The sequence below is a fragment of the Hemiscyllium ocellatum genome, chromosome 32, assembly GCF_020745735.1.
Source record: "Hemiscyllium ocellatum isolate sHemOce1 chromosome 32, sHemOce1.pat.X.cur, whole genome shotgun sequence".
Lineage (NCBI taxonomy): Eukaryota > Metazoa > Chordata > Chondrichthyes > Orectolobiformes > Hemiscylliidae > Hemiscyllium > Hemiscyllium ocellatum.
The window spans coordinates 38,867,411-38,893,595 of record NC_083432.1 but is presented as its reverse complement, the minus strand read 5'-3'; the positions used below and the strand labels follow the sequence as shown (position 1 = coordinate 38,893,595).

The following is a 26,185-nucleotide window of genomic DNA, read 5'->3' as shown; positions in this document are numbered from 1 at the left end:
TAGCCAGTGGGCAGTCTCTCACACACACCATGACGTGAGGCATTCTGGGAGTTGTAGTTTTGACCGCCTGACCACACCCCAATGTTGTCGGAGCTAATTTAGTTCCCGTATGTGGGAAATCCAGGAATTGTAGTCCCTTCTGGCCCGAAAAGGCACTTCCTGCCTACAATCTCCGACATGCACCGCGCCAAGAGACCTTCCGGTTGCCTCTACTGGGGAAGATGGCGGACAGGCGGCGGCGACGCGCCTCTCAGGACACTGATGAGGACGATGAGGACGTGCCCCGGTCGGACGTGGAAGCTGCCCCTTCCGTCGCTTGCATCCTGGATTTATCCGGCGTGCAGGCTCGTGAGGCCGAGTCTGAATGCGTGAGTGTACCTCTACTCTCTGTACGGCGGGAAGAGAACAGGGCCTGGAGCTGTGGATCCAACCTGGTCGCTGAGGGAGAGGGCTCCGGCCTGTGGTCACCCACCGGGCTTTGGGACCGGCCTGTGGTCCCCCACCGGGCATTGGGACCGGCCTGTGGTCACCCACCGGGCTTTGGGACCGGCCTGTGGTCACCCACCGGGGCGTTGGGACCGGCCTGTGGTCACCCACCGGGGCGTTGGGACCGGCCTGTGGTCACCCACCGGGGCGTTGGGACCGGCCTGTGGTCACCCACCGGGGCGTTGGGACCGGCCTGTGGTCCCCCACCGGGCGTTGGGACCGGCCTGTGGTCCCCCACCGGGCATTGGGACCGGCCTGTGGTCACAGTGACCTCCCTCCTATTGGAAGGATATTGTGAAGCTTGAAAGGGTTCATGAAAGATTTACAAGGATGTTGCCAGAGTTGGAGGATTTGAGCTCCAGGGAGATGCTCAATAGACTGGGGCTGTTTTCCCAGGAGCGACAGAGGCTGAGGGGTGACCTTATAGTGGTTTGTAAAATTATGGATACCCTGGGGTCAGGAAAGCCCAGAACAAGAGGGCATAGGTTTAGGGTGATAGTGGAAAAGTTTAAAAGAGACCTTTTCATGTAGAGGATGGTCCGAGTGTGGAATTAGCTGCCAGAAGAAGTGGTTCCGGCTAGTACAATTACAACATGTAAAAGACATCTGGATGGATATATGAATAAGAAGGGTTTAAAAGGATATTGCCCAAGGGCTGGCAAATGGCACTAGATTAGGTTGAGATATCTGGTCGGCATGGACAAATTGGACTGAAGGGTCTGTTTCCATGCTATACATTTCTATGACCTACCAGGATTTGGGTCCGACTTGTGGTCTATCACTAGGGTTAGGGACCAATTTGTGGCTGGTGACCAGGTTTGGGATCAGCCTATGGTTACTCCCTGGGCTGTGGGTCCATTCTGCCATCACCTTTGGCAAGTGTGCTTAATTTAATACACCGTTCAGTATGTCTGCCAAGTAGAGTGTGGGCTTGTTAATTTTATAAGTTATTTTGTTGAATTGTTTTTTATTATTACACTGATTGGAAGGTTTCAGGGTGTAAAAGTAATGGAGGTTAATTCAGTGTCTTTATGAAGCTTTTTCTTGTCTGGCAAGTGACAACAGCCTTGAGCTCTAAACTGGTGTATGATCCTGAGTTTGGCCTTGATTTTTATTATTTGTGTTATAAATTGAGCATTAGGGTTGGATTGGAATTGCTGAAGCTTAGTTTTAGAAGGCAATCAATCCACATTCGGTACGCACCCATTTCTTTACTCCTCTCCATTGAAATTTGTTTAACGTTGTATGCTACAGAATAGAATACTTGTGTTCCAAGTTTTGTCAGCTTTATGCATAGCCTTTTTCTTTGTCGAATATTGACTTGTCAACCTTGGTTGTCCTGTTGGGGTTGAGTTTAATGAAAGCTGATTCTATCTTAGATCATATTTATCATCACTTTAACGTGATGATGATAAGGGACTATGCAGTTAATTTGGCTCATGGTTACATGAGCTGGTGATTATGGATGAGGTTTGGGGAACGACTAAATAAAAGATTGAATTGTTATTGACAGCTTAAAATAACTTGTGTTTTTGAATTTTTAATAGGATGCATTATACAAATGTAATGGCAAGTTTTCAAGTTTAAAAGGTTTTTTAACTGAAGAGTTCTGCTAATGCTCTGTCAAATTAGAGTAATAAGATGGTGATTTTTTTTGTGTCTGTAAATTGTGAAGGAGCAAAAATGGCCTTTGCAGTGATATGTACTTAGAGTCATAAAGATGTACAGCATGGAAACAGATCCTTCAGTCCAACCTGTCCACGCCGACCAGATATCCCAACCCAATCTAGTCCCACCTACCAGCACCCGGCCCATATTCCTCCAAACCCTTCCTATTCATGTACCCATCCAGATGCCTTTTTAAATGTTGCAATTGTACCAGCCTCCACCACATCCTCTGGCAGTTCATTCCATACTCGTTCCACCTTCTGCGTGAAAAAGTTGCCTCTTAGGTCTCTTTTATATCTTTCCCCTCTCACTCTAAACCTATGCCCTCTAGTTCTGTACTCCCTGATCCCAGAGAAAAGACTTTGTCTATTTATCCAATCTATGCCCCTCATAATTTTGTAAACCTCTATAAGGTCACCCCTCAGCCTCTGACGCTCCAGGGAAAACGCCCCAGCCTGTTCAGCCTCTCCCTATAGCTCAAATCCTCCAATCCTGGCAATATGCTTGTAAATCTTTTCTGAACCCTTTCAAGTTTCACAAGGAAACAATGTTAGGCCACAGAGAGATTTATACACAAGGAAGAGAATTTTAGAATTTCATTTCTTTTGTGGGAATTTAAAGAGAATTAAGGGTTACTGTGGATTATATCTGCCATAAATGCTGTTGGATGCGAATCTTATCAGATTGAGTGGATCAGTTGGAGAGACCGATAGAAGCGATGAGGAATTTGCAACAACAACTGTATGTGATGGATAGCAGTTATAGGAAGGGGGGAATGTCTCAGATACAGTCACATACTTGGGTTAACTCCAGGAAAGGTGAGAGAGGTAGGCAGGGGTCCTTTGTGGATATACCCATTTCAAACAGGTATGCTGTTTTGGAAAATGTAAGGGGTGATGGATTCTCAAGGGAAAGTAGCACGAACAGCCAAGTTTCTGGTATTGAGACTGACTGTAATGCAACAAGGGGTATGTAGGCTTCCAAGAGATCAATTGTGTTCGGGGATTCTGTAGTCCGAGGTACAGACAGACGTTTCTGTGGCCAGAAGAGAAAAAGCAGAATGGTGTGTTGTTTCCCAGGTGCCAGGATCAAGGATGTCTCAGAGAGGGTGCAGAATGTTCTCACAGGGGAAAGGGGCCAGCTGGAGGTCATTGTCCACATTGGAACGAACGACATGGGAAGGGAAAAGTTTGAGATTCTGAAGGGAGATTACAGAGAGTTAGGCAGAAATTTAAAAAGGAGGTCCTCAAGGGTAGCAATATCTGGATTACTCCCAGTTCTACGAGCTAGTGAGGGCAGGAATAGGAGGATAGAGCAGATGAATGCGTGGCTGAGGAGCTGGTATATGGGAGAAGGATTCACATTTTTGGATCATTGGAATCTCTTTTGGGGTAGAAGTGGCCTGTACAAGGAGGACGGATTGTGCCTAAATTGGAAGGGGACTAACATACTGGCAGGAAAATTTGCTCAAACTGCTTGGGAGGATTTAAACTAGTAAGGTTGGGGGGGGGGGGTGTAGGATCCAGGGAGATAGTGAGGAAAGAGATTGATCTCAGATGGGTACAGTTGAGAACAGAAGTGAGTCTAATAGTCAGGGCAGGCAGGGACAAGGTAGGACTAATAAATTAAACTGCATTTATTTCAATGCAAGGGGCCGAACAGGGAACACAGATTAACTTGGCATGGTTAGCAACATGGGACTGGGATATCATAGCAATTAAATAAACATGGCTTAGGGATGGGCAGGACTGGCAGCTTAATGTTCCAGGATACAAATGCTACAGGAAGGATAGAAAGGGAGGCAAGAGAGGAGGGGGAGTGGCATTTTTGATAAGGGATAGCATTACAACTGTGCTGAGGGAGGATATTCCTGGAAATATATCCAGGGAAGTTATTTGGGTGGAACTGAGAAATAAGAAAGGGATGATCACCTTATTGGGATTGTACTATAGACCCCCCAATAGTCAGAGGGAAATTGAGAAACAAACTTGTAAGGAGATCTCAGCTATTTGTTAGAATAATAAGGTAGTTATGGTAAGGGATTTTAACTTTCCGAACATAGACTGAAACTGCCGTAGTGTTAAAGGTTTAGATGGAGAGGAATTTCTTGTGTGTACAAGACAATTTTCTGATTCAGTATGTGGATGTACCTACTAGAGAAGGTGCAAAACCTGACCTACTCTGGGAAATAAGGCAGGGCAGGTGACTGAAGGGTCAGTGGGGGAGCACTTTGGAGCCAGCGACCATAATTCTATTAGATTTAAAATAGTGATGGAAAAGGATCTAAAAGTTAGACCAGATCTAAAAGTTGAAGTTCTAAATTGGAGAAAGGCCAATTTTGACAGTATTAGGCAAGAACTTTCAAAAGCTGATTTGAGGCCGATGTTCGCAGGTAAAGGGATGGCTGGAAAATGGGAAGTCTTCAGAAATGAGATAACAAGAATCCAGAGAAAGTAAATTTCTGTCAGGATGAAAGGGAAGGCTGGTAGGTATAGGGAATGCTGGATGACTAAAGAAATTGAGGGTTTGGTTAAGAAAAAGAAGGAAGCATACGTCATGAACAGACAGGATAGATCGAGTGAATCCTTAGAAGAGTATAAAGGAAGTAGGAGTATACTTAAGAGGGAAATCAGGAGAGCAAAAAGGGGACATGAGATAGTGTTGGCAAATAGAATTAAGGAGAATCCAAAGGGGTTTTACAAATATATTAAGGACAAAAGGGTAACTAGAGAGAGAATGGGGCCCTCAAAGATCAGGAAGGCAGCCTTTGTGTGGAGCCACAGAAAATGGGGGAGATACTGAATGAATGTTTTGCATCAGTATTTACTGTGGAAAAGGATATGGAAGATATAGACTGTAGGGAAATAGATGGTGACATCTTGCAAAATGTCCACATTACAGAGGAGGAAGTGCTGGATGTCTTGAAACGGTTAAAGGTGGATAAATCCCCAGGACCTGATCAGGTGTACCCGAGAACACTGTGGGAAGCTAGAGAAGTGATTGCTGGGCCTCTTGCTGAGATATTTGTATCATTGATAGTCACAGGTGAGGTGCCAGAAGACTGGAGGTTGGCAAACATGGTGCCACTGCTTAAGAAGGGCGGTAACGACAAGCCAGGGAACTATAGACCAGTGAGCCTGACTCAGTGGTGGGCAAGTTGTTGGAGGGAATCCTGAGGGACAGGACGTACATGTATTTGGAAAGGCAAGGACTAATATGGGATAGTCAATATGACTTGGATGTGAGCGTAAGAGGTACAGTTAGTAAGTTTGCAGATGACACCAAAATTGGAGGTGTAGTGGACAAGGAAGAGGGTTACCTCAGATTACAACAGGATCTTGACCAGATGGGCCAATGGGCTGAGAAGTGGCAGATGGAGTTTAATTCGGATAAATGCAAGGTGCTGCATTTTGGGAAAGAAAATCTTAGAAGGACTTCTACACTTAATGGTATGGTCCTAGGGAGTGTTGCTGAACAAAGAGACCTTGGAGTGCAGGTTCATAGCTCCTTGAAAGTGGAGTCAAAGACAGATAGGCGAAGTTAAGGCATTTGGTATGCTTTCCTTTTAATGGTCAGACTATTGAGTACAGGAGCTGGGAGCTCGTGTTGCGGTTGTACAGGACATTGGTTAGGCCACTGTTGGAATATTGCGTGCATTTCTGGTCTCCTTCCAATAGGAAAGATGTTGTGAAACTTGAAAGGGTTCAGAAAAGATTTACAAGGATGTTGCCAAGGTTGGAGGATTTGAGCTACAGGAAGAGGCTGGGGCTGTTTTCCCTGGAGCGTTGGAGGCTGAGGGGTGACCTTATAGAGGTTTACAAAATTATGAGGGGCATGGGTACGGTGGCACGGTGGTTAGCACTGCTGTCTCACAGCGCCTGAGACCCGGGTTCAATTCCCGACTCGGGCGACTGACTGTGTGGAGTTTGCACGTTCTCCCGTGTCTGCGTGGGTTTCCTCCGGGTGCTCCGGTTTCCTCCCACAGTCCAAAGATGTGTGGGTCAGGTGAATTGGCTATGCTAAATTGCCCATAGTGTTAGGTAAGGGGTAAATGTAGGGGTATGGGTGGGTTGCGCTTCGATGGGTTGGTGTGGACTTGTTGGGCCGAAGGGCCTGTTTCCACACTGTAAGTAATCTAATCTAATCTAAAAATAGATAAAGTTTTTTCCCTGGGGTTGGGGAATCCAGAACTAGATGGCATAAGTTTAGAGTGAGAGGAGAAAGATCTAAAAGAGACCTGAGGGGCAATGTTTTCACGCAGAGGGTGATACGTGTATGGAATGAGCTGCCAGAGGAAGTGGTGGAGGCTGGTACAATTGCAACATTTAAGAGGCATTTGGATGGGTATATGAATAGGAAGGGTTTGGAGGGATATGGGCTGGGTGCTGGCAGATGGGACTAGATTGGATTGAGATATCTGGTCGGCATGGACAGGTTGGACTGAAGGGTCTCTTTCCATGCTGTACATATCTATGACTCTAAATGTAAGGGTGGTAGTGAAGGGTTGTTTTTAGACTGGAGGCCTGTGACCAGTGATATTCCAGGATCGGTGATGGGTTGACTACTTTTTGTCACTCATATAAATGATTCGGATGTGAACATATGGTTGGTAAATTTGCAGATGACACTAAAATTGGAGGTGAAATGAACAGCGAAGGAGATTACCTAGAGTACAACAGGATCTTGATCCAACAGGCCGAGTGGCAGATGGAGTTTAATTTTGATAAAATGTGAGGTGTTGCATTTTGGAAAGGCAAATCACGGCCGGACTGAGACACTTAATGGTAAGGTCCTCGGGCGTGTTGCTGGACAAAGAGATGTTGGAGCGCAGGTTCATGATTCCTCGAAAGTGGAATCCCGGTTAGTGAAGAAGGCATTTGGTACGCTTTTCTTTATTGGTCAAAGCATTGAGTATAGGAGTTGGGAGGTCATGTTGCAGCACCACAGGACATTGGTGTGGACAGTTTTGGAGTATTGCTTGCAGTTCTGGTACCTTTCCTTATTGGAAGGATGTGGTGGAGGCCGGTACAATTACAACATTTAAAAAGCATGAATAGGAAGGGTTTAGAGGGATGTGGGTCAAATGATAACAAATGGGACTTGATTTAAATAGGATATCTGGTTGGCATGGATGAGTTGGACCAAAGGGTAAAATCATCTGTATGGTGGGCAGCGCAGTGGCTCAGTGGTTAACACTGCTGCCTCACAGCAGTAGGGTTCCAGGTTCGATTCCTGCCTCAGGCAACTGCCTGTATGGAGTTTGCACGTTCTCCCCGTGTCTGCATGGCTTTCCTCCCACTATCCAAAGATGTGAAGGCCAGGTGAATTAGCCATGCTAAGTTGCCTCTAGCCTTAGGTGCATTAGTCAGCGGTAAATATAGGGTGGGGGAATGGGTCTGGGTGAGTTGCTCTTCAGAAGGTCGGTTGGACTTTTTTGGGCCGAAGGGCCTGTTTCCATAGTGTAGGGTATCTAATATAATCTAGGAGCTTAATTTGACCTGAAGACTGATTTTATTACACTGCAGCTATACAGAGCTTATGTATGGATCTATACCTTATATATGGCTTTTGAAATGCATTCATTTGCAAAAGTTGATGTACTCACTTTCTGGTTACTTGTGTGTTTTAATGATTGAGAAAGTGTAGATTGGATACAAATATTTTCTGGCTAGTTTTGTTTCAATTAAATATTTGAAGCTTGGAAGTAGAGTTGAATAGTATAATACAAGGTAGAAGAAATAAAGTCAGAATATGTTAAAATGAATTGACATTATCAATTTAAATAGCAAAAAGAAAGATATTTTGTTTGTAAGCTTTTCGTGTAAACTGACAATGTAAGGCCTGTGCATCTTTATACAAGACTGACTAAATCCAAGGGAAAAATACAAAGCAGTTAAAGGAATGCAAATGCATTCAAACTAACTATAAGGTAACAGCTAATTATTTTTGAGTTTTTTTTTAAAAACAAGGAGCTAGAAGCCCCGAGAAAAGTCTGGGTGATATGTACATCAATTTAAATCAGCCATTCATGACTTTTTGCATGCATTAAGTGGTTAGCCCTAAAGAAGTATGAAATGTTGTACTGGGCTTTGGATTTGATGAAGGTTTCAACCGCAAATAATAATCTTTTTACTTTAATTGCTGATGGAGTTGCTGTATATTTCTAGCACTTCCTGTTTCTATTTTTACCTTTACATTTTAATTCCAGAGTAAAAAGATAACTGATAAATTCAGAAGCATCAATCAATCGATTTCAAAGGATAGTGAAGAAGGCGTTTGGTATGCTTTCCTTTATTGGTCAGAGTATTGAGTACAGGAGCTGGGAGGTCATGTTGCGGCTGTACAGGACATTGGTTAGGCCACTATTGGAATATTGCGTGCAATTCTGGTCTCCTTCCTATTGGAAAGATGTTGTTAAACTTGAAAGGGTTCAGGAAAGATTTACAAGGATGTTGCTAGGGATAAAGGATCTGAGCTACAGGGAGAGGCTGAAGAGGTTGGGGCTGTTTTCCCTGAAGCGTCGGAGGCTGAGGGGTGACCTTATAGAGGTTTATAAAATTATGAGGGGCATGGATAGGATAAATAGACAAAGTCTTTTCCCTGGGATCGGGGAGTCCAGAACTAGCGTGCATAGGTTTGGGGTGAGAGGGGAAAGATATAAAAGAGACCTGAGGGGCAACTTTTTCATGCAGAGGGTGGTACCTGTATGGAATGAGCTGCCAGAGGAAGTGGTGGAGGCTGGTACAATTGCAACATTTAAGAGGCATTTGAATGGGTATATGAATAGGAAGGGTTTGAAGGGATATGGGCTGGGCACTGGCAGGTGGGACTAGATTCGGTTGGGATATCTGGTCAGCATGGACGGGTTGGACCGAAGGGTCTGTTTCCATGCTGTACATCTCTATGACACGAATAACAATAGAAATCATACCGTTGTGGGGGGTGAGAGGTTGTCTGTAAGGTTGGGGGAGGGGAAGCGGGATTGATGGTGGGGAGGGTGAAGCCTGATGATATACTAATGATTAGATAGGTAAGACTTGTAAAGTATTCTGGTATTGAACTTTTTGTTGTTTAACAAATACAAGAGGTAAAATCACCTATGATTAGTGATGTGATTTGAGAATCTGCCTTGTGCCAAGGAAATAAAATAATGTGAGTGACACTGTCTCAAGTCACTAAACTGATGATTTGCTGTTTGTTTGGAAATGGTGATAGCATCTCTCCCTTCCCCCTGCCTGTCCAGCTCCCATACTGACTATTTCAGTGAAAGTTTCTGCAGAAACAAGCAACATTGATCCATGCATTTAAAACTGGTAAACAGATCACTGATGGTGAGACTTGTTGTTTAATAAGCACTTCTCATTTATGTTACATGTTGCAATGATTTGTTTTTCATGTAATTTGTTGCATCTGAAAAAATGCGCGACAAAGATAACTTGATTTGGACTTGGGACAAATCCAGTTGTTTGGAGGAACGTCTTTTAAAACGTACATGTGATGATTATATCTAAAGATCTGACACGAGAGTTTAAATGAAAAGACCCAGCAAACAACTGGGCCTGATTAACTTGGCTGATTGACTTGGGCAGAGGGCTGCAAAATCTGCTCTGAGCACGTTATCTCTAATAATGTGTGACAAAAAAGCATTCTTTGATTTTGTAACATTGTGGCATTGTTGCATTTGTTGACATTGATAAACTACTGCTATCCGCTTTTGATTGTTTGAAAGTTTCAGTGGACTTTGATGAAGTTTGACTAGGAAGACTTTCATGGCTTTCTCACAAATCTCCGTGTTGAGAAAAATCTAAGCTGGAAAATTGGAAAGCCATCAGTTTGACAACCAAACCATCTTGCTGATTCCACTGCCACAAGGAGGAATTTTTAATATGAAATGCACGTGAAAGCAGAATTAATAGCCATAACCCCACAAGTGGGAAATGAATATCATTTAATTGAATTAACTTTAGTTGTGCAACGAGATGTTGAAACAAACTACTCTTCACTGGTCAGTTTCTCTTTGGACATAATTATGTTTTCAGTCTCTGCTGTTTCGGCAGACAGTTCCATTTTAGTTTGGATCAGAGGCTTTTGCAAGTGTTGCTCGTGATACCAAGAGTTTGCTTTGGAATCATCGATGGACATCTTTGAACACTGCGCTTAAGAGATGTTCCGTAATGGAAGCTCTCCTAATAAATTTAATATCAAGAGAGAAAACATTCACCATTTCACCTGCAGTACTTCAGACCAGTTGTAGTCTGCCTTTTTTTTTAAACCATTATGATTGAGCACAGACACAGTCAGCAATTCAGCAAGTTTACCCTGACAAAATCTTCCAAACAATCTTAGTTTTGCTATTTGTGAGGTGAATTAATGTATATGGCTCGTCATGCTCCTTTGAACCTCCTGCTCCAACAATTTGTAAATATATCAATCAGCTTTGCTCCATTATAACACGTAGGGTTAGGAGATGTTAACAACATGTGATGTACAGTTATGTTGTGCAAGACTGCCTTGCTTTGAAATTTTGACTCTTTTTCTGAAATCTGTTAAACCTCTTACCACATGGGGTTCAATCACTTGTTAAATATTTCTATACATATGAGGGATCCAAGATGAACTGGGTTTTGAGAACCACAGGTGCAGGTAATTTGTTTTTTTAAAAACTAAAATCCAATACAAAATGTTAGTTGTGTATTAAAGTCTGTTAATAAGATGATTAAACAGGAGCTTCTTTAAGAAATGTTTTCTGGTAAATATATTAAGATATAAAGTGTCCTCTCATGCAGCATCTGTGTGGTGAGATAATGATTGTGCCATGTTTTGGAAAGTAAACTATTGTGCTTGGACAGGATTTACTAAATATTATTAACCTCTGAGCCTTTGACTCCCTTTGTCATTATTGTGATAGTATTTTATAATGGTCAACATATGTTTTCTGTGTTAAGGTTCTGGCTGCTGGAATTCTACTGTGTATATTTAATTCAGATTTAAAAGTTTAAAATCATTAATTCTGTAAAATATAATTTATGTTGGCTGATTTTAAATCAGTAGTTATCACCTGGCAATGAGAAATTGTAGTCCATTCCAGTTAATGTCAGTTTTGACTATTTTTAAATGAGGTTTGGATAATTTGTTTACATGTCATGCTTTGAAGTGTGATATGATTCTGTGTCTGAGATGTTTCATGTTGTGTAGAGTTCTATGAAGAATCAGATTTTCAGCTTTGACCCCAGGATTGAATTTAATCTGAATCCCAGAATGACAATAAGCACAGCAGGGTAGTCTGTTCTGTTGTTTTCTGTTGCAGGGGTATAAATTACTTAGAATCAAGTAATCAACTTAGAATCAATTACTGAATACATGAATTGCAAAGTTTGGAAAAGCTTTTGGATAGACCAGTACAGCTGCACAAATTTGGTTTAAATTTTTGCTGTGTCCATTTTCTTGCTATGGTAGGTCTTTTTTCCAAATTTTGCTAGAGTTGCTAATTTATAATGTTCCATGTTGCTTAGTATCTCGGCAGTTGTTAGGTGGTGATGGGGGCAATATACTTTCTTACTCATCTTTGTTACTGGGAGGTGTGTACGTATGCATGTTGGCTGACAGCAGTGAAGAATTGGTGGAAAATATGAAACAAGTAATAATTTTGAGTCACAGACCACAGGGCCGATGCATTAAATTTAAATGTAATAAATTAACATAGGATTGATATTAATAAAAGTTTGTTTCTTTCACAGGAGAGTGAAGATGGCATAGAAGGTGATGGTAAGTATCATGGTTGCATGTGAGCTTTATTGTTTTCATTTAAGACACTGCATTCTTGTCCCCTTGTCTCCCAATCCCTAATCAAATGCAATGCAGTTTGTCAATAGTTTATCATTTATTGTAGAGGAAGAATGCTCATCTTTTGGCACAGAAGTAGTGTTCCCCATCTGAGCCAGAAGGTCTGGTTTCAATTCTACCTACTGTGCAGATGTGTCATAATATCTCCGAGCAGGTTGATCAAAAATGAATTATAACTGGTCTATCCAAACACAGTCGAAAACATTCTGACTAATGCAGTGGTACCTCATGCAGGGATAATGAAGGTTGTCAGGTAGCTTTACCATGGGAGGTTCTTGCAGCACAACGTGAACCTATCCTGACCTAATGTGAGCAGCACTTTCTAGCAGAAAGCATTGCTTAGTAATGAGCACTGCTTGCTGCTTTGCTACATCCTATATCCTGTCTCTCTCGCTCCCACCCCCACCCGTTACCCTATTCCTCGTCCCATTAATTGCATTGCTCCATATAACAAACCAGGACTTAAATCGGGCCCTTTAGTGTCACAACAGATGGTGAATTAGCCATTGGCCAACCAGACAAATCTATCCATTATGTTTTCTTATTAATGATTAGGCTGTTGGGTTAAATAAAAAAAATCACTAATTGACTCTTTGTTTCCAGGTACTGATAGAATGTGTTGTGGTACTTTGATTACAAATTTGCTAATTTTTGTTCTTTGTTTTCAGCTGTTGTGCTTTCAGACTATGAAAGTGCTGAAGAGAATGGTTCTCAGAAATCTGTAAGTCCAGCAATTGATAGCTGCATAGTGGGAGGGAAGGCATTGTTCTATTCTTGTGATGGTAGTGGGCAGATGGTATTTTGTGAATATTGTGCTGCCAGTGACAAGGGAGGTTCTATTGTTGCGGTGAAGGTACAGTTTTGTACCATGTCAATTTGTACTGATAATATGAAAGCTACTGTTCTCATTTTCTCTGAGATATACAACCAATTTGCAGGCTTCCTTTAGGCTTCCGTTATTTTTGGGTGTTGGCGTGAGCGACTAAAAGTAAAGTCGTCCTGTGGTGCATTCACTCTCTGTGACCTTCCACCAATTGGTTACATTCTGCGCAAACACTCGTCTCTCCTTTCTCTCTTGACTCTACTCTGCAGCTCCTTTTCCTGGACCCTGTTTCGCACTTGAGCTCCTTCCTGTCTTTCTCTCCTTTGGTGAGAAACTGCTTGCTGACCTGGTTTCCTTGAGTCTGCTTGCTTTCTTCTCTTGCTAAGCGGTCCATTTTGTCTGATGTCTCCCGAATAGTCTCTGCTATTGTTTTGGCTTCTTTTGCATCTTTTTGATGAGCTTGTCTATCTCATCTCTTCAAGTTCGTGTTGGCTTATATTCATTCAGCGACTCAGTTGCACTTGCCTCTAACTTTTTTTGTAAACAAGATCTAACTTGATTTGCTCTCGATTTGTACTTCATTTGGCAATTCGATATATGGTCGTCAACTTGGATTTCAGTGTTCCTCTCTCTCTGTGTTATACAAATATAACGTCATCAAAAGTTTTTGAATTTTTTTTAGTTTATCTGTGATTTTTGTAGAGTCCAGTTTTCAATGGAAAGATCATTTTTAATATCGACTTGGTCAGGTAGCTTGGTCACAAAGAGGCAGCATGCTATAGTGGTATTGTTGCTGGACTTGTAACCTGGAGCCTCCAGGCTAAATGCTTTGGGCATATGGTTTTGAAACCCACCATGGCAGATGGTGAAATTTGAATTCCATGTCATCTGGATTTTAAAAAAAGCTAGTCTCATGGTGACCATTGTCATTTTTAAAAAAAATCTAGTTATTTAATGTCCTTTAGTGAAATAAATCTGCCATCCTTAGCCAGTCTGAACAAATTAGAAATGGGCCTCGCAAGCAATACCTTATCTCATGTAAGAGTGGAAAGGAAAGTATATGTTTTTAAGTTGAATATATGTACTAAACCAGTGTCACAGATGTCAGAATGGTGGGGTTCAGAATGAGTACTCCCTGGGGGGGAATGGGCATTATCCTTGAATAAATAAGATGATAGGCAGATGGAATCTGTGACAGTGTATCATGACCTGAACTAATGTGTGATGGAAAATTTTACAATGGTTGCATTCTTGAAATCCTCTCCCATGTTGCTGGATGTCTATAACTGTGCAGATGTGAGTGGACATGTGTTCAGACACTGGGGAAGAGGAAAGAAAAGTGCTGACTATTGAGCAGAGCAGCCATAAAAACTATGTACTGTATTTCAAATGAGGATCTGATCAGTTGTACATATAGTGTGAATTATTTAGCTATATTGTCTTAGGTTTCTAATCAGATAAGTTTCTGTTTAAAAAATAATTTAAATGTAAATTATTGTAGAATTCCTGACGTTCCTGTTGCTCCAATTTGATCATTCCTGTTTTGCTGTCTCTTCGATGAGGTATTTGTAGATTGATATTGTCTTAATACAGTCCATGTTTTATAGTGGCAACTTTCCTGCTGCTGCAGTGACTGGTTGTTAGATAGCTGGACTCTGATATAACACTCCTTAAAGTTCTGTTGCCAGGTCAATGCTTTGATTCACCCATGAATGATGCTCCGAAGGATAAAGGATTGCCAGTGAGCTGCTAGCAGCTGTAAAGGCCAGGGAAGTATACCAATGAGAAGAGGAGCAATGGGGGAAGAATAGTGTTACAATTTGTTCAGGTTTGAGGAAGGAGGAGAAATATTTGTCCAATGATGGTGTTGAATAAGAATGATATTCATCTGATTATATCACATTATATTGTACAAGTAACACAGCTTTCAAAGCTTTCTTTGAAGGCAGTTAACCCTCAGAGTTCTTGCAAACTCAATGTACTCATATCCTTTAGGCATGAATAATTTAATAATTTTTTATGGTTGGGTTATAACTATTGAACAAATGCATTATGTAGAAAAGTCCATGTTAATTTACTTGATGCAGTTGACAAAGTGTTATCACTATTCAGTTTTATTTCATGGATTTTGCTGTTCTGAGTTTTGATACAACAGTGTGAAATGGTGAGTTTATCTGTAAATCAAAAAAACTGGCGCAGCTTTCCTACAGTGCTGCTGGGACTCTCCATTTTGTCCCAGCATCCTTTTGAGGAAATATCAGAGCATTGGCCTATTTGTCTACTATAATAGTGTAGCACATGAGTTTGAAGGCAGTACTGTTTCTTCTGGTAGCAGTGCTGTCATCCCTCCAGCAGTAGACATTTAATTGTCAGAAGAAAGAAGTAAGGCATGATGAGGCCTGTGTTTTTTTTAATCTCTAAAGGCCAACTTCAGATACATGCGAAGGTAATGCAGTTAGAAAAAATGGCTATGACATTATGACATGATTAAATCCTGATGTGCAGTTGTATTTATTGTTCCTGTGTTATGGAATAAAGATTTCCACATAAGTCTTGCATGCTATTGTTTTTCAAAGTGACCCTGCAATGTAAATATATCTATTGGAAAGGGAGTAAGTAGATCTATTATTTTACTTGTCCCCAGGAGTGATAGTGTGGTATTCTTATGCAAGTATGATTCCTATCAACTGAAGGTAGCGGCTTATTGGGATTGATGTTGAAAGGTTTGGAGAGGCCAGTGGACTGTTACTTCAGTTTTTAAAATAAAATGTTCAATTGCTAGGATCATATTTAAAAAAAGTTTTATTTCATGTTATTGAAGTCTGTCTTTTTACCAACACTTGACAAATCTTTCTCTGCAGGGAGATGAAGAAGAAGTGGAATATAGTGAAGAAGATGTTCCAAAAGAAGAAATAAAATCAAGCAATGAAGGGGATAAAGATGAGTCCTCTAAGGAAGGAAAAGCTGAAGACAAAAGAGAGATTACTGGAGAAAGACAGAGCGGAGATGGACAGGTAACAGAACCTGTCACTGTTGTTCTGATATAGATGGGGAACAGGTTTACATTTTTAATAAACCTGGTAGAATTAGAGGAATTCATGTACAATGAAACAACGTACCAAGGAAGATTGGAGAGGTGCAGAATGCCACAATAGTAGAGGATTACAAACACATATTGACAAAATAATTGAAGACTTGCATTTTTATACCGACCATTTACTTTGTAGATATTTCGAAATATTTCTCAACAGGTGAACTATTTTGTTCTGTTGACTTTTCATGTAGGGAAATACAGCCACCATTTGACCAATTAATTCGTTTCTGCTGGCTTCTCATGAAAGACTAGTGTTTGCAAAAATTTTGGGTGAACTGTATGGGACCTTTAACATATGTTACCTAGTACGGTGTACGACATGTCGAAAACCAGACCTTCCAGCTCAGTGAGCTAACTCAGACATATTGTACTGAATTGTTAATCTAGTTGGTATGTTCAGTTCTTGGAATGAAAAATAGACAGGCAGGAGTCTGGAAGAGCACAGCAAGCCAGGCAGCATCAGGTGGTGGAGAGGTCGCCGTTTTGGTTGTAGCCCTTCAGGACACAGGCTAGGGATAGGGGGAGCTGCAGGTAAAGGGATTGGTAGGGGCAGGGTGATGAATTGGGGATGGGTAGAGGATGCGACCTGGTTGGTCAATGGGAGGAATGAATCTGATAGGTGGCAGAGGAGGGGGAGACGCTGGGAAGGGAGTCGGTGGATGGGAAGGGAGGATATTTGAAGTTGGAGAACTTAGTGTTGAGTCCTCTGGGCTGTAGGCTGTTCAGGTGGAAGATGAGGTGTTGTTCCTCCAATTTGCAGTGTGGTTGGTTGTGGTAGTGGACGAGGCCAAGGATGGCCATTTCAGAAAAGGAGTGGGAAGGGGAATTGAAATGAGCAGTGACTGGGAGGTCTGGTCAGCCATTGCAGGCCTGACTGAGATGCTCATTGAACCATTCCCTAAGTTTTCTCGATAAATTCTCATTCTGACCAGTATTTTCAAATGAACCTGATGAATGTTATCCCTTTACACAATTTAGGATCTCACGTCATGGTTATGATGTTAGTCAGACACTGAATATATTAACAAGAGGCTGTAGCTGTGCATATTAAACAAGACATCAAAGTTTATTACATACAAGAAAAGATGGGGGTGAAAGCCAAAATACAATTTGGAAAGATGTTCTTATAAACAGCCAAAAGAAAGATTTAACACTTTTCCCCAGCTCTATCATTTACAGGTAAGCACACCAGCGAAATTGCTTAAACAATGCATTTTTGACTTTCAAAAACAAGTCACTTTCACAGAATTGAAAACCATGAATCCATTTATTCTTTTTTCAGAATGCAAGTTCCTACATAACATTATAAGCCTTCATCAGAATAGTAATATTGAGAAATAGGAATGCCTACATGTGAAAGCTAGCTTCCCCAAAGGTTCAATTGAACCATTGGTTCAGGAAGACCCCATTCTAGTCTGTGTGTTGAGTTAGCTTACATCACATGGCGTGCTGCAACTGAACTCAGGTATTGAAAGGGAAATTGGCTGCGGTTCCTGCTTCTGATTGCTAGGCATTGACTGTTAGTGAAAATGCACATGTGAAAGATTAGGTGATGATCTTGCATTATTTTATTGCCAGTGGACACGTGTTGTCAAACATCATACATAAGTGCTCACTAGCATAAGCTATGTGGCCCTATTATCAGTGGCTTTAAGGGAATAAGATTTTAAAAAATATGTTGGAGACAATAAAAATCCATTTGACCGATTTACAGAAATTGGTTGCAGCTGCAGACTACTTAAAGGTAGTCTAAAGCTGCTTAGTTGCTATTTTGCAGATTGTTGGTTTTACGCTAGGTCCTTGAGCCTTTCCTCTTTCCTTGCAGGAAAGTGCAGAACCTATTGAAAATAAAATAGGTAAAAAGAACAGAAGACAACTAGATGATGATGAGGATCGAAAAAACCCAGCCTATATCCCACGGAAAGGACTCTTCTTTGAACACGATCTCCGAGGGCACACTGAACCCGAGGAAGTGAGGTTTGTAACTAGTTGTAATCCTGATTATTACATTTAAGCCTGAGCTTTAAATTAACCGGAAAAATTAGGGACTTGAAATTACTATTTTAATGTGGAGATAACCATAGCACTGTGGGATAGGGCCATTCAAGAGGAAAATGTGTAAACTCCTGGAACTAAATTTGCAGGATATTCATTATACCTCTTTTGACATCAGCAATCCAGCAATATCTCTTCCAGTAAATATCCATGCCGACTCAGGATTAACGTAGAATAAACCATTTCACATAAAACTGATTTTTATTGAGTAAGCTATCATTAGCATGCATTTTAGCAATGTTCTGAGGTAAGAGCTTGTCTCAAGTGGCTGATAGGTTAAAAATCAATATTAATCCAAAGAAGCAGATATTAGCAGTTTAGTCCAAGAAGTAGGTTATAAGGAGAGTTACAGGGGAAAGGAAGGTGTTTGTGTTTGGGGATTAATAAAGAAATTCCAGGTAATGGATCCAAGACAGTGGAAAGTGGACCAAATTGAAGGGGATTAATGAAGCCAGCATTGGTGGACTGGCATATTGTGGAATGATATGGTATGTGAAGGAAGATAATTTATGAGAATTTTAAGTTGAGGGCTTAGTGAACTAGGAGCCAGTGTAGGAGGTCAGCAAGAAAGACAATGTTGGGTAAGTGGAAGCTGGTGTGGGATTGGATTTAGGAAGTAAAAATTTGAATGATTTAGTTTAGAGTGTGGGAGCTGGTCACAGGGCCTTGGAATATTTGAAATTGGAGATAACCAAGGCACGACTGAAAGCTTCAAGAGCAAATGTGTTGTGGCAGATGTCACAGAGCTGCACGTAAACTGTCATTATGCTGAAGAGGGCATGGAGTCAGAAACTCAGTTTGAGTTTAACAGAGCAATGAGGTTGTAAACAGTTTGGTTTGATGTGAAAGGATAGTAAGAGAAGGAGCTGAAATCTGTGTAAAGGATCCACAGCTTGTGGTGGGGACCAAAGATAATGAGGTCAGTTCCTCCAGTATTTATCTGGAGGAAAGTGGTGCACAGCCCACGCTTGATATCGAATGAAGAATAGCAAAATGGAAGGGTTGAGTTGGATATTGTCAAAGTTGTTGGGAAGCAAACCTCCTGCCTTCAGCTGATACCACAAAGGGGAGCATGGAAATGAGGAAGAAGAATGGCCAAGAATCGATTCAGGTAATGGAGCTGCCATTTCTGACTTTGAGACCATTCCATTGCTGAAGAATATTGACAATGAAGAAGCAGTCACAGTTATATTTGTTATCTTCAGATCACTCCATAAGCAATTACTCCAAACCTTGTAATTATATTAACGAGCAAACAGATTTTCTATAGCATTTCCCAACCACTGGATTTCTAAAAGCACTTTATAGCAGGTGAGGTCCTTTTTTTTTTGTAAACATATTTATTAGCAAAAAAACATTTTTTTTGACTTCACAAACATAAAGTTATTGAAAAATACAACCAATAACAAATACCAGTAAAATAAAGAGAAAAAAGTAAAACACAAATTACAATACAACTACTGTCGATTAACTACTAATCTACCCTATAAAAGCAAACAAAACCCTAACACTGTGCAGAACAACACCAATAAATAAGTAAATGACTAATAAATCAAAAGAAGGCGCAAAATACAAAATAGCTATGCTCGCTGTAAAGCTCCCAAACTTAAAAAAAAGCATTGTATATATACCTGTATTAACTCAGGCGTCCCCCCTCCAGGGCCCAGGGTTAAACAATGCCCTAGTTAAAATAGCTGACAAATCTATATCCAAATAACTCAAGTAGGACTGCTGTGTCTTATAAACATGGCCTGTTGTGTGGTGCACCGTGTTTGTGAAAAGAAATCTAGGAGAATGTGCTCCATAATTAATTTCTGCCATCCCAGCAAGCCCAGCGGCTTCTCAGACACCCAATTCATCAGAATATTCTTCCGTGCACAGTAAGCTAGAATATTAAATAGTTTCTTCCCATGCCCGTCTAAAGATGGTAAATTCGGTAGACCTAAGAGGAGAGATGCTGGATCTACTTTAACTTCAGTCCTCAATACCCTCCCGATCTCTCCCACCACAGCGCTGCAATAAACATAGAGCCTGTGGCATGTCCGGGAGCAATGGGTAAGAGTACCTACATTATTCTACATTTGGGGCACACTGAAGATGCCCCTTTTTTAAAAACTTCGCCACAGTTCAGTGCCTGGTGAACCCTGTGCAGAACTTTTAACTGCGAAGCGCATGTCCTGTCTTTCGCATGTTCTTCCATATGTCCTCCTATGTTTCAGAAGAGGTCTCCACTCCTAGCTCTTGCTCCCAGACCTGTCATAACTGGTTAATGTCCTGCCAGGCCCTGCCACCCAGCAGGCTATAGAGAGCACTAACCGAGAGGGTGCTTGTGGAATGTAGCAACAGCCTCTCTGTATCGGGCTTATAGGCTTAGTGAGAAGCGTAGTCTTCTGGATAAAATCCCTAACCTGAAAAAAACGGAAAAGGTCTCTGCTGGGCACTTGCTCTGTAGGAAACACTGCTATCGGTTACCCAATTGTGAAGCTGTTCTTCTGGAATCTTGAGTCAGGCACGGTTAGTACCAACTGTTACCAACCTTTTTAGTTTTTAAAGTACTTTCTCATACGTCTTTATCATGTGTACCAATAAATGGATATGTCTTTCTCATTTGTCTTTGATATTTATCCATCTTGTATTGTAACAAACTGCCCAAATGCATTGCCCTTAATGTACCATACTGTTGTATTTAGCTAATGTCAAACAAAGCATGGATTTTGACCAGAGCAATTGATTTTATTAGCATGTTTCTAATTACAAACTCATTGATAAATCAAATTAAACACCGTGCAGATGTTCGCAGTTGTCATGTGCACTCAAATTACTTATTATATCAGCAGCTCAATATATAACAATAGGACAGAAACAAAATAGAAAATGAGGCAGGCTAGTGTTGAGGTGTCTTGTTGGAAAATGTGTGCTCACTCTTGCACTCCACGTACTAACCCCTTAAATTGTCATTCCAAAAAATCAAAAAGGGGTAGAGGTGTTCCTGTGACTACAGATTTTAGGCATTAGACATTCCTCATTGAAAACACATTAAAGATTGCAAGGTTTGTGAAGGTTTGTAGCTCAGGTTGAGGTTTAGGGTGTAGTTTTGCTCGCTGAGCTGTAGGTTTGATATCCGGACGTTTCATTACCTGGCTAGGTAACATCATGTGTGATGACATCACCACAAACCCCAGGAACCCCATCCAGGAGAAAGATAGATATAAATAGAAAGCAGGAGACAACAGCTTCTCTTCACTTGGAGGTCACCACTGATGATGTTACCGAGCCAGGTAATGAAACGTCTGGATATCAAACCTACAGCTCAGCAAGCAAACCTACACCCTATAAATTAAAGATGCTACACATCTACCAAGTTCAGCTGGGTTGGCTATGATATTCTAATGCTAATCCAGAGTGCTGCAGTGTTTTGAATACTTAGGGTTTTTTTTAAGGTGACTTCCAGTGACGCTAAATATTTGAAAAAGTTTGCTTTGAAGTTTTGAAGGAGTAATAGTGTTTTTCTTTCCCACATATTGACTTTGTTTGCTGCAGGACTTAGAAGATCTCAAAGTCCTGCCATGAGTATAGAATTTAAGATTGAATCTTATAGTGTGTTCATCTCATAGCTCTGGATCATGGTATACAAGGTATTCTGAACTTGTTCTGAAATTCTCAGTGCGTTTGCTCTTCTCATTTTACAGACCCAAAGTCCGCCAGCGGAAGCTCTGGAAAGATGAAGGACGATGGGTGCACGATAAATTCCAGGAGGATGAGCAAGCACCTAAATCCCGAGATGAACTTATTTCCCTGTATGGTTATGATATTCGATCAGACAGAAATCCTGATGAAATAAGGTCACGAAGGATAAGGAAGCCAAGGTTTGAAAAATTTAAAATCACTAAGCTTTCAGTACATTGGTGGAAAGATAGCTTTGTAAACTGTGCAGGCCTAATCTTTCTCATATATTGCACATTAACTTTAATTTGAGTATGTGTACAAATTGACATTCTCCAGTCCATTACTACTTCAAGTCTTCCCTCACAACAACTACTTCAGCCCTCAACCTGTGTCCCTTCCTTACCCCCACTCCGCATCTAGAGGCATTTGAGAGATTTGCACCATTGCAAGATTTGGCAAATGGACTGGAAATTTCATAGCATCTTGGTAATATAGAGCGATGATGTTGTACATCTGAGGTGCTGGGTGGGAGCTCCCTGTTATGGTGTGCTGATGGGCAGTGATATTCAAAAGGATCTGGTGTTGGTGTCTGGTGAGATGAAATGCCTAGGCTTTAACTACATCAGAAAGAAACGCTGTCATCCATCAGCAATTGGTCTTGGACTCCAGCAAAATCCGGGAGGCAAATTCTCGAGCCTGGCAACACAGAGTTGGTTCTGTAATGTATGAAAGCTGCTGCTGGGAAACTGCTGCTTTCTAAGGCATTTGAGAAACTTGTCTGTTTGAGGTACAAACAAATAGATAGCAGGAGGGAATGGTGGAAATGCGAATAGGTGAAAGGCAAAGATTATTTTCTCATTTTTGATGACTTTACAAATAGAAATGATGTGGGAAAATATATTGCCAAGAGTGCAGAATCCTCAGCTAGATGCCCAGAATCCCTTCCTTTTTGGGAATAGAGTTTTCATAGGTAAGTAACTAACTGCATCAAATTATCCAAGACTTTTAATTTTTTTTAGATTAGATTGCTTAGATTACTTAGTGTGGAAACAGGCCCTTCGCCCAACAAGTCCACACCGACCCACCGAAGCGCAACCCACCCATACCCCTACATTTACCCTTTCACCTAACACTATGGGCAATTTAGCATAGCCAATTCACCTGACCACATCTTTGGACTGTGGGAGGAAACCGGAGCACCCGGAGGAAACCCACACAGACACGGGGAGAATGTGCAAACTCCACACAGTCAGTCGCCTGAGGTGGGAATTGAACCCGGGTCTCTGGCACTGTGAGGCAGCAGTGCTAAACACTGAGCCATCGTGTATACGTAAAATCATCTTTGTTTGTTTTTGTCAGTTTCTATGTGTCCAATAAGAATTGGAAGAATAGGCCTGCCTGCACAGTTTCGCTGCAAAATAACTTTAATGTTAACTTGCTTCATCTTAACCTTTGGGTGTGTAATTCTGATTTTTGAAAGGTTTAGAAGTCCTCAAAATAGAGAGCCTGATTGGATGGATGAGCCACCACCACCAAGAACGTACATGCGTAAACTTGGCAGTAGTGTTCCTTCCACAAGAACTTTTAACCGAAGAGTGGGAGGTCCAGAGCGGAGATCTCCAGCGAAGAGCTACTCAAAAAATGCTGCTTATAATGAAGACCGTATTAATATGAAACCAGCTGAAATAAATAACTCAAGAAGTTATCACTCTTCAGGAGAGTTGTCCATCAGTGAAAATAAAATGGATGTGAAGAATGCTGAGCAGAGTCATTTGAGGGAGAGTGTGATTGTGACAGACAGCGTGCAGTCTATGAAAAACAATGGTCTAGTAAAAGAAGATACCATTGTGCAGAATCAGTCCGTCCCTCCTGAGGATGTGCCGCAGGTACAGGAAAAGATGATTGAAAAGAAATCTTATTCTCGTATTCGAAGGACCAGGAATAAGGTGCCCGAGGTAGGAAAGCCAGTGGTGGTGGAGGACAGTTCTGTACCAGCTTTGGTGTCTCCAGCACAGCAGGTTCCTGTTCAATCTGTCCCTTCTCCAGTACCGAAAGCAGGCTCATGGGAAACGCCACCTGTAGACCCTACAATGACGGGGCTAGAACGTGAAATGACCCAAATAAATTTATCAGGGAAAAACTGGCCAGCGAGCACTCAACCACAGTATGTACAACCACGAGAACTTCGAGGTAAGTTCTGGTTGACATTTCTGTTTCCTATTTGACCATTTCCAATGTTAAAACTTTCTGATCATGAGTATTGTTGGTAGGATGATGGATTCAAACCTAAATCTCTGAATAACACGGCAGTGTTGAGTAGGAGTGATTGATTGTACTTGATAAAAGTTGGGAAATGCTAAATGCCCCTAAAGTACAATGGCCAAAATTTGGCTTTCTCCAAGTCCCATCTCTTTACTCTCCGAGTGTGTTTACTTTTTCTGTGCATTGTATTATTTTCCAACTCCTTGCCACTCTCTAAATTCAATATTGTTTGCTATCCTCAAAAACATCCTTTTTATCTTTCCAGCATCGTGCCATGGCATGTTACTGCTGTCACTCTACTCAGTGGGTCCTCTTAAAGCTTTCACTGTGGTCAGGTATTTGGCAGCCTCCCATTTCTGCTGCAACCACCAGTCCCTCAGCACATACATTCAGTTGTGGATGAATGAACCTTGTCCTGCAAATCTGACTGTAATATAGTCTCGCTGTCCAGACCATTTCTTTTCACTGCAGGTTAATCCAGAACTGCGCTTGTCAACAGCGACCTGTCACCATCACGCCTGTCTCTCAGTAATCATTGCCATGTGACGATCTTATAGATATTCGGGTTCAGGGATTCATGGGTCATCCATGTCCAACTTAGTTTAATAAGATTTTGGGGGTCAGTTACCTCAGTTTGCTGGATGGTTGGTTTGTGATGCAGAGTGACACCAACAGAGTGGGTTTAATTCCCACACCAGCTGGGGTAACCACGAAGGACTTTCTTTCTCAACCTCTCCCCTCACCTGAACTGTGGTAACCCTCAGCTTAAAAGCAAGAACAGCCCTCTGGTCTGGGAGTAATCTGGCAAGTTTACCTTTTTCTTTTAATAAGAGATTCCTGAGAAATGCATTTTTTTTTTTTCAAACATTTGTGGGTCCAATAAACAATTGCAAGTCATTAGAACTGCAGGTCATTAAAATAATCTTTTACTTAATCAAGTTCATTTTGATTTTCTGTCCCTTCCAGTATTTAATCCTAAATGGTTTGTGTTGCACTCCTCACAACATATTTTTATTACTATTCCAAGGTATTTCTATTATGTTTAATATTAGATACTAAAAATTTGTTATTTTGTATACTGTGTTCTTCATTCTCTTAGGCAACAGTACAATTAAATGTCCTTGTAAAAGAAATTTTATTTATTTGCCAATTCTGTTGGACAGCTCTTTTACCAAAAAATTTATATCGTCAAATGAAATGAGCATTGATGGCTTGCATTCGTATTTGCGTCACCTTTCATGATCTTGATGCATCTCAAGGGTCTTCACAGCCATGAAGTTTTGAATTGGTTTTACTGTCTCACCATAGGAGTCACAGAAGCTAAATTGCATGCAGCAAAATCCCAAAACAGCAATCTGCTGATCAGGGCAAAATATTAAGAGTAGGCGATCCAGTACTCATCAGCAGAAATGCAACCCACTGTTCGATGTTTAGAGAATATGCCATATTGACGGAGGTAAAGAGTATATACAGCACAGAATGAGAACAATACAGCTCAACATCTTGAGATTATAGAATGGTTTTCTTTATATAAGGGAATAAATGTAAAAGCGTCCCCTATTAGCCTAGCTTGCTGAGCACGGCACAACATTTTATTAAAGTTCATGTAGGGAAGGATAATTAAAGATCAGACTTTAAATAAATATGTAAATGTGTCCTTTAGTTTCTACAAGTAATTGGATATTTCACATGTGATCTAAAGGAATATTTGTGCTACATTTAATTTTTATTTTGACGTTGATCAAATGTTTCCTCTTAATTGGAGGAATGCAGTCCATGATGTGATTCTAAAAGTGCTGTCAACATCAGACTGTGTTTAATTTGGACAAAACTGTGCCAGTTCAAAGCTGAAATTTCTCACTGAAAGTGAGTACAGGCTGATAGACTACAGTAACATGCTGTTTGTGGGAAATTTAATTGGTGTTGCAGCGATATAAATATCAGTCAAAAATAAATGGAACAAAATGGTCTCTAAAACAATCAAATTCCAAGTCTTTTCGTAAGTAAAGAATGACGGTGACATTTTTAAAGTGCTATTTACAAAAATTATACAGCTGAAAATCTTTCTTATAGATGATCAATCAGCACGGTATATAACAGGTAGGAATTGACTATTGTTTCTTCCAGGAATCCCCAATTCATTACACATCGGGACTGCTCCAACCCAGTATAATCGGGTGGAAGACATGGTAAGTCAAGTAGAGTTTGACTTTAACTTTTAGGCAATAAGTGATTCTAATTTACTATGACATTTGAATGACTTGGATACAAAATCATTGTGATTACCC

At 41.0% G+C, this 26,185-nt stretch overlaps 1 protein-coding gene across 3 annotated transcripts in view; it reads left to right on the top strand.

Annotated features, from left to right (window-relative positions):
* The first annotated feature begins 213 nt into the window (after positions 1-213).
* The window catches only part of casc3 (casc3 exon junction complex subunit), a 33,485-nt gene continuing 7,513 nt past the window's right edge, over positions 214-26,185 (top strand). For all 3 annotated transcript variants that reach the window (XM_060848851.1, XM_060848849.1, XM_060848848.1), the window contains exons 1-8: positions 214-368; positions 11,892-11,919; positions 12,666-12,718; positions 15,682-15,834; positions 17,740-17,891; positions 21,659-21,835; positions 23,116-23,825; positions 26,025-26,086. In XM_060848851.1, coding sequence (XP_060704834.1) covers positions 222-368; positions 11,892-11,919; positions 12,666-12,718; positions 15,682-15,834; positions 17,740-17,891; positions 21,659-21,835; positions 23,116-23,825; positions 26,025-26,086 — 1,482 coding nt within the window. In that variant the 5' untranslated portion in view covers positions 214-221. The remainder of the gene's footprint in view (positions 369-11,891; positions 11,920-12,665; positions 12,719-15,681; positions 15,835-17,739; positions 17,892-21,658; positions 21,836-23,115; positions 23,826-26,024; positions 26,087-26,185) is intronic.